General features: G+C 35.3%; 3 protein-coding genes across 7 annotated transcripts; all 3 read right to left on the reverse strand.

Annotated features, from left to right (window-relative positions):
* Window positions 1-528: 528 nt before the first annotated feature.
* On the reverse strand, window positions 529-2,172 carry LOC123229619 (B3 domain-containing protein REM16-like). The gene is given in 3 exon segments (XM_044655543.1): window positions 529-1,309; window positions 2,063-2,124; window positions 2,127-2,172. Coding segments are annotated over 3 exon segments (561 nt in total). The 3' UTR covers window positions 529-856.
* A 1,687-nt stretch (window positions 2,173-3,859) lies between these two features.
* LOC123229337 (B3 domain-containing protein Os11g0197600-like) lies at window positions 3,860-8,974 on the reverse strand. 5 transcript variants are annotated; one of them, XM_044655099.1, is made up of 8 exons: window positions 8,624-8,971; window positions 7,669-8,182; window positions 7,254-7,351; window positions 6,644-7,145; window positions 6,349-6,524; window positions 5,507-5,851; window positions 4,838-4,925; window positions 3,860-4,345 (listed from the first exon to the last, which is right to left on the reverse strand). In XM_044655099.1, exons 1-6 carry the CDS (start codon window positions 8,687-8,689, stop codon window positions 5,564-5,566), a joined length of 1,644 nt encoding a protein of 547 aa, XP_044511034.1. In that variant the 5' UTR covers window positions 8,690-8,971; the 3' UTR covers window positions 3,860-4,345; window positions 4,838-4,925; window positions 5,507-5,563. The 5 variants fall into 5 exon arrangements, with proteins under 5 accessions (XP_044511034.1, XP_044511035.1, XP_044511036.1 ...); XM_044655100.1 differs by having other exon boundaries at window positions 4,838-4,935; XM_044655101.1 differs by lacking the exon at window positions 3,860-4,345 and having other exon boundaries at window positions 4,610-4,925; window positions 7,669-8,195; window positions 8,624-8,974.
* Window positions 8,975-10,235: 1,261 nt separating this feature from the next.
* Window positions 10,236-14,524, reverse strand: LOC123229341. Its single transcript, XM_044655107.1, has 3 exons — window positions 14,046-14,524; window positions 13,774-13,896; window positions 10,236-13,685 (listed from the first exon to the last, which is right to left on the reverse strand). The coding sequence occupies exons 2-3, from the start codon at window positions 13,789-13,791 to the stop codon at window positions 10,830-10,832; spliced, it is 2,874 nt and encodes a 957-aa protein (XP_044511042.1). The 5' UTR covers window positions 13,792-13,896; window positions 14,046-14,524; the 3' UTR covers window positions 10,236-10,829.
* Between the last annotated feature and the right edge of the window lie 1,776 nt (window positions 14,525-16,300).

Below are 16,300 nucleotides of genomic sequence, written 5' to 3' on the forward strand. Positions count from 1 at the left end.
GGAACACACACCAAATTTCTCCGAGTTGCTATCTGCAGCAAAATTCTTCCACCTAAGCCCTCCACGACAGACAAACTTCCACAATTGAAATTTGACTTGTCAGGTTTTTTCATTCAGATGCAAAATCAGTGAGATGTTTTGTTATCCACCATGCAGGAATTGCCTGACCGAAGCATGATCAGTATTCAAAATGTAATATCAGCATTTCCATACTGAGGTCTTCTGATTGTTAAAGGGAACTTGTTGAAGAAACCAGAAAAAACACCACAAAATATAAAATAAGGTATACAAGATTAAAAAATTATGGATGTCTGGAACAAAATATTTACCATAAAAAATCTATCATATACATATGCGGGTTTAATGACTACTTAGAAGTTCTCATTCGATAATGCTGCTTCTGCCCACTGCAAAGCATTTAGTTTCTCATCTACAGACACAGGCCTCCCATTTGATAAGAAATTTTGGCCTGATACCATGTTTCCACAGAAGGATGTAGGCTCAACATTTGATCTACTTGCTGCTCAAATAAAATAAATAATCAAGCAAATAAACCAGCCAGATAATAATGTTTCCTCAAGTCAAAACATTCAATAATAAAATGGTCTACATTCACACAGTAGTTGAACATCATTTTACAGCAAATTAGAATAACTTCAGAAAGTGTATGATGAGATTCGTTCAATGATGATTATGAAAACATTATATGTGCTGTGAAGAAGAAAAAGAAGAAGAGGTGAACAGGAGTACCATGTTTGCCTATTAGTTTCATAGCATAATTGGTTAATAGTGCCTTGCTTCTTAAACTTCGCCTGGTATGAACAGGCTTAATAGAACTATTTCCCCTCCTAATCCCTTAGCTAGAAGCTAGTGAGACAATTGGTTGTTCCACTGGTGTTTTGTTAATGTCATCATTAGTTGTTTTCTTTAGTGGAGTACCTTCAACATCACTGTGTGAGGAGGTAGGAATTACTTCCAGGGAATTTGCTCCACGCTTTCTCTTGGTTTGGCATCCCCTAATATTGTCTGTATACCCACATTTTCTTACAAAATAAGAAGCTGCCTTCTCACATTGGCTTTGTCCATCAAACATTAGAACATCAAAACGTGAATCTCCATTGTACTTAATGATCACCATATCATTCTCTTTTAGAAGATAAATTCTGACAAATTCTGGCCAAGCATGACTAAAGTACAAGGCATTATCATTGCTGTAACTTCTACACTCCATGTACTGCAGAGATACGGTTTCTAGTAGCTTCTTTTTCAGATTTCTAGAAACCTTTTCAGGGATGGTCAGCAATTCCATAGATTATAAAGATTCAGAAAACCCTTCGAGATGGGGAAAAGGATGAAGGTAAGGAGTGATTCTTGCAAATTTTAAAGTGTCTTGACGAGTTATTCAGTACACAAACTTTCAGTGAATTTGTTCCTTTGCATTCTTTCTTAGAGCAAGAAGGAAACTCAATCAGATTCATGTACGATCAGTGGAGCTCATCTAGAATGCATGAATTAATCAAATAAAAGACTATTTGGAGGGCTGGCATCAGCCACTGAAAGCAGGATATGCAATACTAGAGCACAAGGTAAAGAGGGAGGCCCTACTTTCATCAGCAATCTATTTGTCCTTCAAATATTATCAATATACTGATTTACTTCACTTGGAAACCTTCTAATTATTGAAAGCCAATTATGCTGTCTAATCCTATAAATAGAATTCGAACTAAGGCAATATACTGTTCAAAATTAAACTAGCTCGGTTAACATCCCCATACCCATGTCATATTAAGTACAATATATGAAGAAAATTAAAGAATGTGTACATTGCATAAGCCGTAAATTTGAAGGAACACATAAAATGCCTAGAAATATATATACCAAGAACTCACAACTGCTCCTATCCAAGACAGGAAATGCAATAAAACTAAGGCCAAAAATAGAAAAAAAGAACCTTTTAGACTTTGCTTGACAAATTATAATTTTTCTCCGAGTACCAGAGAAGGCAAGTTAAGTGACATTAATCGTAAAAATAACATCATGAAAAAGGTTGACTGAAACTCACAAGCTGCTGATCAAAACCAGCATGCAGATATTGAATGAAATGAATACATTTGAAATGGCTCAATATATTTCCTCTTCCCAACTCCAGCATTCATTGCATGCTTCTCCCATTTCCAACAATATGGATCTGAAATTCAATAATAAATAAACAATATTATTAGTATTATAAGTCTCAGAATTTTACAATACTGTCAATACAATACCCAGAGAAAGGAGAAAAGAAAATAAAAACTTCACATCACATTTTCAGATAAGCCACCGCTGATCAGAGAGAAGAGAGAGAAACAGTCGATAGCTTACATGGTAATGACCGGTTTTTACACTGCATTCTCAAACAACGAGCCTTCAACTCTTACCAATCACTGAACCACACGTGGAATGTTGGTCAGAGCTGCGGGACGTTGCTCCACCTTATTCACGTGCATCCCTCCTAAAATGAGCGCTTTTTTTTTTTTTTTTTTGATTAAACGATTAATACGTTTTTTAGGAGAAAACTTGAAAAAAGTAATAAAACCAGACAAAAGACTTGGGTAAGTGTGACGGACTCTAGCAGACGAATTCATATTTATTCATCTTAAAAAAAAAATTTACTTTTATTTATTAAGAGTATATTATACTGTACGATACAGGGGTTATACAATATTTTATGAATTATTTTTTTTATGTAAAAACTCAAACTTTTTTTAATTTTCTAAAAAAATTATTAACATTTATATATTTTTTAAAATTATGATTCATTTTCAAACATAAAATATTTAAAATATATATATAATAAAAAAATTATATAAAATAAGTTATTTACCTGAGAGAATTCATTAACAAAAATAAATAATAAATAAAAGTTTTAGTTTTTTAAAATTTAAAAAGTGAGAATTTATTATTTTAACACACTTAAGTATTTAAGTTAAATTAATTTTTTTATAATTAATAAGTTTAATTAATATTTTTTATAATAATTTTTTAACTGTGATATGATCCAATCAAACTTTAAAAATGATTTTTCATCAATTTTTTACTGTGGTATGAGCCAATTTTAAAACCATGGTTACAACCATTAATCTCCAATGACTTTGGAATTTCAATATCAATAGACTTTATCAACAAATTTCCAAAGGTAAAATACTTATCCACTGATGTGGGTGTAATAGACAGGTTTTCAAAGTATGTTGTATTTATAACAACACCATCGACATGCCCTTCGGAAATTGATATGGAGTTGTTTTACAAGCATTTTTGGCGCCCTAACGAACATTGAGTAATATGGATGCACGTTTTACTAGTCAGTTTTGGGCTTCACTTTTTCAACATATTGGGGGTGGAACTTGCAGTCTACGCTGCCAATTATCCACAAACTGATGAACTCTCGTTAGGATAAGATTTAAATCGATTAAATTCAAACTTAAAAGCTAATTTAATTTGACTTAACTCAATTAGAATTTATTTATTTTGAATATGAACCAAATTTAAATTAAGAGATTTGACTCATTTTAAAACTAAATTGAACTAGAACTATAAAGTGTTCAACTCACGAATTAGATAAATGACTTGATTCGATTTGAACTTAATTTGTATCTTGATTCGAATTATATTAAATAATTATTAAACAATAATATTTTATCAATGAACCACAAATTTGAATCACATATTCAAACTATAAATTTAAATTATAAATTCGAACTAAACTCGAACCGAACTCAAACTACTCTTAATATTGGCTCAATAAATTCAAACCGAGCTGTGTTTATTCACAGATAACTCAAGCCAACAGGTGACAAAACTCAATACAGCTTGAGAAATGTTGCAAACCAAATGAAAGTATATAGATCAGCACAAGAGAGCTCTTGAATTCAACATAGGGGTTAGAATGCTACTGAAATTGACTCCGCAAATCTAGAAGAAAATCATTAGAAAAACAGTGCATAAAGGGTTGATTCTGAAGTACGATGGACCCTTCAAGACCGTACAAAAAGTGGTTCATGTAGTTTATCAGCTGATATAGCCACAAAGACTTAAGGGGCACCCAATTTTTCTTCTTAGTTTCCTGAAGGAATTTCCTGAAAACAGTGATGATCCAACAAGGAAATGAATGAAAAATACCTCACCCGTCGTACAGAAGCAATGTGATCAAAAGGCTGAGAGGCTCTTGGATCACAGAACAATGGGGCAGAGTAAGAAGAACTGAAGAACAAAATTTTTGGTTTTATGGAAAGGAAAACCAGAGACAGATGCCGCTTGGGAGAAAGACACAACGCTGTGGCAGTTTGATAAACAGGTTGCAGACTATCTACAAAATGGTATGATAGAGAATTCAGCATCCAAAAGGACAGCTATGCTTATTTAAGACAACAAACTCATTTACAATTTTTTTTTTAATCTTCCTGCTAAATCTTCTTTCTTTCTCGACCTGTCAAAATAAATTAACCAACAAGCTTTCCTATATATAACAGAAAATTTTACTCTGTCTAACATCGATAGGTCTACCACTCGTTCTGCTTCTCATACTCTTATTTCCTGCTTGATATTTGATGAACAAGTATGCCAAGAAACAAGAAAAAAAAGGTTGGTGATAAGAGTATTAATAAGGATATGTAACATATGCTGCGTGTACAAGAAGTTGTAAGCATCTTGAGACAAATATTAGTTACAAATTCAGTAACAAATTTCCTATATTAAACAATGAACCAAAATAGTACCAAGTGCATTGCTCCTAGCCAAATTAAATTTCATCAACACTTAAATTAGCTACATCTTTGGAAAATATGCACAGTTATGTTACCTCTACCCCTTGAATCCAGGTATGCAGGTCTCGCCTGGTTGGCCACTTGGCCGTCTGGAAAAATTCTAATTTTTAAAGAAAAAACATCCTGCAGAAAACTGCCACCAAGTTAAGGAGACAGCAAATGAATATATAATATATATCAATACGTTGGTTAACATCTAAAAAGTCTTGGAAAATGTGAATACATTGATTAACATTTAAAAAGTCTTGGAAAATGTGGCCCTAGCGAACTCATTTCAAGCAGAAAATCTGAAACTTTCTTGACACCTATATGAGTTGATTGAAAGTCTACCAGGAGTTTATCATCAAATTTCTAAAGGGAAAAAAACAGCCATAGCTTCAAGGTGTTCACAGAAACTTTATAGGCTGAAAATGGCACTTAATGACCTGTCACAGTTTAGTTTCAGAGCAAACAATTCTAAACTTAATTCAAATGCATAATCAAGTGAATGCCAGGGTGCAAAAAACAGGGATTGTCCTACATCAGCCAGATCATGGAAATTCTCAATGTCTTTATTGTATCTGATCAAAAGAATTGGAAGAAATCAACCATCCCTTTATACCAGCATCAGCGGAATACAATAAGTAATAGTTATTAGTAATGCAGAAATTATTTGAATTATCTGAAAACAGTGAATAATAGAAGGTTCATGTATCAGCACTCACCAATTCATGTGTACGGTAAACGTCAGTCTCTTTCTTATGCCTATTTCAGTAGATTATTCAATTTTTATTTGATTTTCCACTTGGATGGTCTAGCTCTTTTCTTCCAACTCCAGATATACGGACACACATTTCACTCTTGTTAATTAGTTCAAATATGCAAATATCCAGAATTTTGATGTCATTACCACGAACAAAAGCCATCCACCCACCACAAAAAGTATGGAACATTCGCCCTTTTGAATCTGGAACTGAATTCACTGTCCAACATTCCCCTTTCAAATTTCGAAGGAGAATCTCTGTTTTGCAATGAGGAAGATATGCCATAGAGAACTTATATGGGATTTTCTGCATGATGGTAACCAGTCAGAAATGCAAAAGAATAAAATTTTCTTTTTTCACAAAGACCAACTACAATTTGGCAACATGGGTGAGTTCATTCCTAAGAATGATAAGTAATTAGATTGCAATTTTCACACAACGACAATGAAAGGTAATTGTACATAGTATCCTACACACTCCACATATACTTAAAACTAATGGAGAAACTTTCTAAAGAGAAATTCTAAAAACTGAACTCAATTACAGGGTTAAATCCTCAAGAATTTTTTTCTATTTTGGTATGAAATAATAACAATAGTTGAGACTCAAAAATTAAACTAATGACCTCAATTATGAGTTCAATTGTGCCTTCTGGGACCTCTGAATTTTAAGCAGAATTTTATAAATTACTGTAACTTTATTAAGTATAGCTGAATAGTGTGGTTAAAACATTTATATCAACAATCATAGACATTACTTTAGAGTCAGTCAAATCACAAGCAAACACAGAGGATGGTCATCACCAAAGTATATGATCCACTGATGTTGAACTTCCTCATTATTCTCACAAAATGAGGTACATGTGAAGTAAAAGATCGGGCAGCTTTTTGTTCATCAAGTGTCATCATGATTCTCAAATGACCACTGGTTGGTGAACCCAGATCAGCTTCAACATTATTTCTACTGTGGTTAGCTGCCTCTGTTATGTAATGCACAAGCTGAACTTAGTTACAAGGTTTGTTAAAAAGTCATGTAAGTTAAAGTTATTCAAATCTTTGTAAAAATTCAAAGTCAATTATCATCAATTGAAACCTTTACCTGGCTTTTCGGTTGTTTTTGACTGAGCGCATAGTGCAGCATAAGAAGAATTCCTTGTTGCACCAACATGGTTTCTTGTGTCACAAGTCTTGGACACTTGCAAACTGCATATTTGTACCTTTTTCATGCATTTTGAATAAATCTTTAGAGAGTTCTTCACTGTCTTTGACAAACCATCATTTTTGTATGAAATGGAAGCAGACCCAACATATGACCCACTTAAAGCTACTTCTTCACTTTGACCATGTACGTCTTCCTTTCCAACTCTAAGAATATGCACACAAAATTCACATTTTCGCACAAGTTCAAAAATACAGATGTCACCCATTTTGATCTCATTACTGCGAACAAAAGCCATCCATCCTCCACAAAAAGTATGACTTGTATGCACTTTCGTAGTTGGCACTGAATTCACAATCCAATTTTCTCCTTTCAGGTTACAGAGAACAATCTCTGTTTTACAGTTTGGAAGATGTTCCATTGCGAACTGGTATGGAATATTCTGCAACACAGAAAGTCAAATGCAACAGACTTTATTAATAAGATGACAAAAGTCGTGGACCATGTGTTTCTGTCAGAGATCAATAAGTAAAGAAAAGAACATACTTACCAGAGTGTGTGAGCCACTAATGTTGAATCTCTTCATTATTCGGACAAAATAGGGGAAAGATGAATTGAAAGATTGAGCAACTTTTTTCTCTTCATGTTCTGATAACATCAACATACAACTTTAATTGTAAATATTCAATTCATCTTGTTTGCTGTATTTGAAGTTTATTTAATTTTGAAAATTGATGATGAAATTAGAAATGCAAATATCAGTTTACTACATTTTTGCAAACGCTACAGTACTATACAGATTACAGAAATAGCTTCACAATCCAGTTTAAATTTCTCTTGCCTTTATTAACCACAAGTAGAGTCAAATATAAATGTAACAAAATTCTTCAGAGGTTCAGAAACTAGACTGCTTAACTGAGATGCACAATGTCACAAAATCTAAGGATGAAGGTTGGGATTCTTACCTGGCTTTAAATTACAAGGTTTTGATTGAGCAGGCAAGGAAAAACTATAAGATGGAGTACAATTCTGGTCTGTTTCCTCACAGGAATTTGCTTCCTGGTCCTTGTGTATCCACTCCATTTGAAGTTCAGAAAAGTTTCCTTTATTTTTCTTTGGCACACCTTGAAAAACTCTTTCTGAAAGGGAAGCCACCTCTTCCCTTTCCCTCTTCTGCCATGTACTATTGTCAAAGCTAGAATCTAGGCTGCATTTGGAATTAAAAGCATCCTCCTTCTCACACGCACTCTGATCAAATACTTGCACAGTAAAATGCAACTCACCATCATATCTGAAAACCAAAAGGTCACCACATTCCAAGAAATGGTCACTCATAAATGTTGGCCATCCTTGATCAAAGAATAAATCATTATTCAGTTGAATCAAGTTAACATGCCATGTGTTCCCACTAGGCCCCATTAATGAGACTGATCCAGAGGTTTTGCATCCCATGTGTTTGACGAACTTTGTTGGAATTTTCTGTGAGGGATAGCTATTAATAGCGTTAGATTTCACCGTGCAAAGCATATTATCAAGAAATTGATATAAAGTGATCACAAATCACTTAATCAACTCTAAAACAGATACCGAGCAAATCCAACTCTTCAAGCAGACAATGAAACTAGACTCCTACACCTAGAAAGCGTTCTTGAGGCAGCCGTGCTCACAAATAAAACTTGCTACAGGTAAATTATGAGCATTTTCTTATTGGTGATTTGCCACCATCAAACAATGTGGTTTAATTACGCTAGTAATCACCAACTAATTTACAGTTTAGAGCCACAAAGCACAGTGCTAACAGCAAACAATTGTAAGCACTGAACCCTAACTTCGAGGTATAAGTAGAAACCAAGTGAGAAAAAATAAAATAAAAAATATAGCGACTGAGAAAGTAAAACTAGGGTAAGATTGAGAAGTTACCAGTCGTTCTGCGCTTATATTGGAAGAGAAAACGTGAAAGAAGGAAGGTCGCCTTAAATTAAACATCTTCGTTCGATTCAATGCGACTGCTTTAAATAGTTTTCATTTTAACTGTAATTCTCAAAGGTATGCGAAAGTTGATGGCGAAGCAGAGTTAACAACTTTCTTCAACTGCTGAGAAATGGTGATAGTGGTACGGGTATGATTCATCTCCCAAGAAAGTTTAGCCATCAGCCAGCGCCTCTTGGAGGTTAAGGGCGAGTGTGAGTCTGAGTGTGAGTGTGAGAGTCAAACATGTATAACAGAGCTGTTTCACTGACGCAGGACCATGGATAAGGCCCAAATACCCTTGTAGATTATGAGGTCCAATTGTCGTCCTCTCGTAGCTTTAAATGTCATATATATATATATATATATATATATATATATATATATATATATATATATATATATATATATATATATATATATATGACATTTAAAGCTACGAAAGGATGAAATGCCCATTTTCAGAGTGCATAAATTTGAGAATAATTAATTGTTTGTGTTGGACTTACGTGATTGATTCAAGAAAACACGTACAAAACTTCATTTCATTACCGTTTAATAAAAGAGGCCCGATTTAAGCGAAGCTGGACTCCATTTACTTCTGTGTCTTGATGTGAAGGTGCTGTTTCTTCGACGTTATCCCTTTACAGAGAACAGATTCCAGAGTTGTCTGCTAGTATATGGATTTTCCTTCGGAGGGTTTGGTGAGATGTAAAATCTAAAGGTCCAATTAGTTTTCTTTCTCTGTTGCAATAAAATTGGACAACTTGTTTCAGAAACATTGTTGACATACTTATTGCATTTCCAGGGACCACTCAATCCAATCTTCCCAGTTGTATACACACGGATGCGTGAGAATGGTTTCTTCTTTCAACCGTTTTGAATTGATTTTCTCCCCATGATGACGTTCTCTGGTGTACTCTGGAAATCGGATGGACTAGTCTATGGCCATCAAAATCCGTAAGCATTGTTGAGAAACTTGAGGAGATTCCTAGATATATCAAACTGCACCAATGCATATACTGCACGATGAAACATGGAAGACTTACTGAATGTCGAAGTTGAACTGGATTTGGAGGCTCTAGCCGAGGTTGAGAAAATTGAAAGATGGTAAATAGAATACAGTCCCTTGCGAACTCAAAGGCCAAAAAACTCCTTTTGGTTTGTTTTGCCAGATTGGGTTTATCAGACAAGGATTTGGAATTAGTAAAATGAATCTAGATTTTCAACCATGCATGTCCTTGAACACAACATAGCATAATCATAGCAAAAGACAGAGTAAAACAACTGCAGGGAATCTAAATTTGTTGGTAGGTGCATGAAATGTCTTCCACCTCATAGAGATTTATCCACGAGAGTCAGGTGAGTCAAAACTACAGGCCTAAATTGCAAACTTCTCAGGAATCATGGTATGACAAAAATAGAGTCAGCACCCTGCCCTAACTAAATTTGCTTGTATTGACTAGCCAAAACTACCCCTAGACAAATACATTGCCATTACGAAGTTGGAAAATTTTGCAAGAAAATAATCCATAGTAAGCGGAGTTTTTGCATTACAACCATCTAAAAATTAAAGAAGCTTTATTTGTACAAAGTTCTTGTCAAGAAGAAAATGGTTTCTCAATGATACAGAGGTACTTAATTTACAAAACGAGATTGCTCCCTTCTGCAGGCAAAATATAGTAAAGAAGGCACCGTGATGGTAAACATCCCTGAGATATATGTACAGAGGTGAAAGGCAACTGCAATACCATTGAATGTCATTACAATAAAAAGATTATATTCCAATAATGGAAGCCTTCTCCAGAGCATTTTGATTGTATATCAAGTAACCAATGACTCCAATGACTCCTTCGGCTGATATATAATTTCAAAGCAAACTCTACATGCCACTAAATAAGTAATACAAAAAATACATTCAACAAGAATAAACAAGTTTTCTGCTTACAAGGGATTACCTCGAAGAGGAATAGAGACAGGCCACACTAATTGTATGTTCCTGTTTGCTCCAGTGTCTACCACCGCAGCAAGTTCCAAGAATCAAACTTGGGCAGTAAGTGCAAGAATAATCTTCTTCGCAATAGTTGCAAGAGATAACAGAGGGGCCCATCTTTAGTCAAAATAAAACTAAAAGCATCCATTCAAGCTTCCCATGGTCCTACATTTCCAGATCCTCTGGAACAGCAGATAAATCTTCTTTAAACAATGGATTAAGAAACTTGGCCACAAAAGCCCACATCTTGTACACGTCTTCAAAGTTGGTCAAAAAACCAAGTGACGCTGTAACAACCTCAAGTCTGTAAAAGACATTTTTGCCAGCTCCACGGCCATTCACCATTGACTTGCACAAGTCTGTATCCTCAAGCTCAAACGCCCCACAATGCTGTTTTGGGCTGTCAACTACCCTAACATGACTAAGGATACCAATCCCAAGAGAAATACCATTTTTCTCAGCCAACTTTTGAACAATTTCAGGATGAATTAATGGTCCTCCACTGCTCTCTTTCACATTAAAAGCTACAGATGCACCCCTTTCATATTTGATCTTAGGACCATAAATCTGTACAAGAGGCACTCCTGCATCCTCACCTGAATTTGGTAACCGAAGCTGAAGCAATGAAGTGACAAGCCAATTCATTAGAAAACGCAATCTGAGGGTTGTTTTGTTGAGACCCAACATATTAATATGATCAAGGTGCCGACAAATTATTTCAGGCTCCCTCCTTTCCCACTCTTGTTCATCACCACATTCCATGTCACTAAAATACTCATCTTCACCTAACATGGTTAAGGAAATTTCGCTCAAGTTTTCCTTTCGGTTGTCCTCCATGCTAAAAGACACCCTGCGGTCCATGCTTGCCACCCGGTCATTCTCCTCTAAAACAAAATATCTACCACCACCAAACCTATCCCCTTCCCTTCTTCCCAACAGTCTGAACTCTCCCTCTGTCTCTCTCCTTATTGCACTTTCTTTTTCCAGGCAAATTTCAGAGGTTGAAGCACTCTCAATGTTGCAATCACTAAGAGTTGCACGCTGGTTCTTGGTTCTGAGCCCATTTACTGTAGACCTCAACTTAGAATCAGGTAACAGCAACCCATTCCTGATTTCATATTCTTCTTCAATTTCTCCAGCGTGCTGGAAATTTGTGTGTTTGCCACCATCTCCAGAAGCAGCTTCTGTTTCAGCAGAATCTTCTTCTTCAGGTACCTTAACACGATTAAGTTCTTGTGATATTGATAAAACAGAGGCAACAAAAGAAAGCACACTATCATCCTGCCTTGGAAGATCGACCCTCCTGTCATCATAAATTGGGCTTTTGGATAATTTTGTTGTTGCTTTAGGAGAGATTCTTTTTTTGTTCATCTTGCCTGAAAACCATGAGGGTGGTAGCGGTGAACCCACTTTCTTCTTCATCAACAGGCCAGATTTGTCAGATCCAAATGGACTCTGACCCAAATCAATCCAGTATGAATTATCTGATGATTCACCCTCACTGAAAATTGGACTTCTCATGACATCCCCGACTGAAATGCTCTCAGCTTCCTCAAAAATTGTGCTTGCGCCATCCCTGTCTGAGCTATTGTCCTGATCCATCTCCATTTCAAACACATCCCTGACTTGATTGGAAGTAAAAACACCTGAAAAGGCAGGCATCTGTGACCCCCCATGCAATTCAGGCACTGATTCTGCATTACCATTGATAGCATCATCTCCAATCCCAGCCAGACCATCAAGACCATCCACTGAATCGCTCAAATACTGAGGAAAAACAGGAAGGATCTTCACCATACCAGAGCCGGTAAGACCAGCCTGATTCTGAAGAGTTCCCATCACAGATTTCTTGATCAAAAGGCAACCAAACCCAGATGGATCAGACCCAAATACCCTGTAAAAAGAAGTGATAATAAAATCTGGCCGGAATAGGGACAGCCCTAATGCATCCATATCCTTGGGTCCCAATGAGCCAGCATCAAGCAGTACATGCCAATTGTTTTGCTGAGCAAGTGCCATCCACTGGTAGGAATACTTAGCCCCAGTTACTCTAGACTGAACAGGAAACACAAATAGTCCATTTGCACAACCCTTTTTCTTCTTTTTCTTATTTGAAATCTGCTTTCTAAGCTCCCTAGAGCAGAGTTTCAACGAGGGATATTTAAACCAAGCACTATAAACCTTAGCACCTTTCTCTTTAGCACTCTGAGCCATCCAATTTACAGACTGGCTTTCATGATCAAACATGGTCAATAGCTTCTTGTTGGTCTCAAAAGGGTATGATTCAGCGAGCAATTTAAATGCAGACCCCCTACTAACAGTAAAAACATGTCCATATTCATTTTCGGGAATGTTCAAATAGTCCATAATCCTGGTCTTGATATCATGTTCAGCAGTACCTTTCTCAGCACCACCATAAAGAGCATGGTTACTCAAATTAGCAGTAATCTCAGTCAAAGTAAATGTTGATGACTCCCAATTCAGTTGAGTCTGAATGTGAGAAAACAGCCCAAAGCCACAATAATCGAGACATACCTTAGCAAAAGACTCAGACAAATGTCCATAGTCATCTGATCGCAACTGATCAATCTTTTCAGTAGACTGGAATTTGGGGTACATTGTTAAAAACTTTGAGAAGGCATCGCTTAGATCAAGAATTGAATCCTCTGAACTGAAAATCCGGTCCGCAGCTAAAGCAGTTGCTCGGAGAAACTCCTTCTGGGCATGGAGTCTAGCAAGAGAGCGTGTTCGTCCTAAGCTTGTCTCATGGTTGAGTGAGTCAGAATCAATGTCCTGAGATTTTGCTAAGGACCCTTCTTCGGATGCCTCCTCTAAAGCCTCTTTGAGCTTGTTTTCCTGCAATTGACGAAGCATAGAAGTTCTACGCTTTACGTCCACGGTCAAACCAGAACGGTTTCTTCTTTTGGTTTTCTTGTCCATGATTAGAGCTGCACAGTGAGTTATTGGCTTCCATAGGGAAAGATGCATAGATGCTACCCTCTCTGTAACCAAACAATCTGACTGATATCCAGAAACACAGAAACTCAACCAAAGACCCCCAAAGAAAATAGAATCAGTTTCAAACGCAAATGTAAAGCAAAGAGGGTACCTTTGTTGTTTTGGACATCAAATGTTTTCTTTTTGAATCAGATGAGTAGTCAAAAGTCAAGATTGGACGACATTCCAAGCTCTGGCGGTACTGAAGAGGAGGTTTTACTTTATATGATAGTACCTACAACATTCAAAAACAGCACAAATAAAGGATTCTTATATTAAGACCGATAAACTTTTGAGAATCAATTGAGAATTGGTCATAAAGAAGAGAAAGAGACTAGAAAAATAGAAAAAGAAAAAGAAAAACAAAGGAGATTAGAATCAAACCTTTAACGCGATCAGAGAAACTCAGCTTTGGCAACCTTCCAGGGCCCATCACTCTGAGGTTTTAAACTAATAACTCAACTCAAAATATCTCCACCAACAGTATCACATTGATCACCCAAGAAAATTAAATATAGTTCCCAACTCTTAACCCCACCAAAGATACAAAACCCAGATTTAAAGTCATCCCACCAACAAAAGAATAAATGGCTGTACAAATTTTACCAAGACCCGAAAGCCAAAGGCTCAAAATTTATCAATGTTTTACCCAGTAAAGTAACATGACGAAACAAGAATGCCCACAACAAGAAGGGAGCTATAAATGCAAAATCTGAAACCAAATACTTAAGCAGAGCAAGCAGGGAGCCCGAACAGCTTCACCAACTTGCCTCATACTATTATCACTAGTCACCCGACCACTTTTTTTCTCTTCTTTACAATCTTAGATGAAGTGAGTAAAGCTGGGGAAACCAAGCAGAACCAAACCCTTCGCGACCAATCAATTCTTAATTTACTACAAACACTAAATACAAACATGTCTGCATTGAATGCTGTTTACCTCTCCTCTTGCTCATCATAAATTACATGCATCACAATTTCTATTAAAATTCCATTTTTACCCTTATCAGCTCAGTTGTCTATCAAGTCTCAACTTATTTTTGCCATCACCAATCTCTTTTCATAAGTTTACAGAGTGGTAGGCTGGTAGCAGCATTGTTTTGATTTCCAGAGAGTTATTTTCTGTTCTACTTTTTTCTTCTTTTTTATATTCCCCTTGAAAAGTTGACTTCTCCCTTACCTTCCCTTCCCTCCAATATTTTCTTTTTCAATTATATGATTTGTATTCAATTTTGATATAAAGTTTCTATCCTATTCAAAACCCTATGGCATCAAACATTTGACCAGTAAATGTGCTTATAATTCAAGGTTTGTACATTAAGTTTTGATCCCAAATGAAACCCAATTCAATATTCATGTTACACTTTTTCCTTAATCCTCAATTAATGGTAAATAGGGTTTTCTCTTTTCCACCAAAGCTTTGATAAAACAACAAATTTCCACTCTGATTTACCCCAAAATTAAAAAAGAAAACCAAATTTTCATATTTAAGTTTTAAATAGTCAAATTATTACATATCATGAACTTTGTTAATGAATTTTATTTAATATTCTTATAAATGATTATTTGTCCTTTTATTAAAATAATAAAACTACTATTAATATTTAATATAACTATGAAATTATTAATATATTTGTACCAGTTTAAAATTTTAATTAAAACCCTTAAAAAAATAAAAATTTCAACTAACCTTAAAATATTTCTTAAATTTTGTTCTTTAGGGGTGCAACTATCACATTTGAAACTATAGAGGGTATATTGAAATTTAAAATTTTTAAAATATTCCCAAACTTTTTTGCATTTCCAAAAACCCTATAATTTTTTTGTTCATCTCTAACTTTTCAAAAATTATGTTCACACACCCAACACAAACATAGTTTTGAAAAATAGAATAAAGAAATATACAAAAATTGACATTCTTTTTTTTTTTTTTCATTTTACAAAATTTACATAAGAATTTAGTTTTTTAAAACTTAAACAAACAAAAAAATGGTCATTTCAACAAAACTTAGGTGGGCAATAATCTTTTGACCTCTCTTTTCCTTTCAAGCTTTTCTGTGTGCATGGTGGACAAAGAAAGAACAATTGGAAGCAATAACGTAAATAATTGACCAATTGATTGAGTTTGGCAACTCAACATGCATGAGTCCCGTGGATGCATGGCTGTCTCAATTGAGCTGTCATTATTAAAAAGCAGGTCAACTCAGATTAACATTACTACAAAATTAAACCATCCATTAATCCCATAATTAATAATCTGGTAGAACAATTATCACCTTGTTCCGGGTAATTTAGTCCAACATAGTAAAATTCTAAGACTTCGGATTCCAAATTTACTCTCCGAAATTTCACTTTTTCACTTATTTCTGGGTCCAAAGGAATCGTGGTGGGCTTTAATTTTACCTCAATAGCTTTAAAATTCGGATAGTTTGAGTAATTTTTGAGCCGCTGCGTTGACCTGATTAGCAACCTAAATATAATAGGAATTTTTAGATTAGTTTGTTTGTTAATTGGACTTAACGATGTTCTTGTCACATCTCCTTCTGCTGAATATTTTATTTCTGGGTTTGGCCGTACTTGTTCATGCTTCTGACGTACAAATAATTTTAAATCATCTTCATTCATGCTAACTGACACCA

The sequence above is a fragment of the Mangifera indica genome, chromosome 11, assembly GCF_011075055.1.
Source record: "Mangifera indica cultivar Alphonso chromosome 11, CATAS_Mindica_2.1, whole genome shotgun sequence".
NCBI lineage: Eukaryota > Viridiplantae > Streptophyta > Magnoliopsida > Sapindales > Anacardiaceae > Mangifera > Mangifera indica.

Excerpts from the sequence above, each read along its gene's own strand:
- LOC123229337 (XM_044655099.1), bottom strand. The coding sequence starts at position 8,689 with ATGTTTAATTTAAGGCGACCTTCCTTCTTTCACGTTTTCTCTTCCAAT. Across the intron at positions 7,352-7,668 it reads ACCTTGTAATTTAAAGCCAG|AACATGAAGAGAAAAAAGTT; the intron begins GTAAGAATCCCA and ends TGATGTTATCAG. Across the intron at positions 5,852-6,348 it reads TCAGTGGATCATATACTTTG|AAAATCCCATATAAGTTCTC; the intron begins GTGATGACCATC and ends ACCATCATGCAG.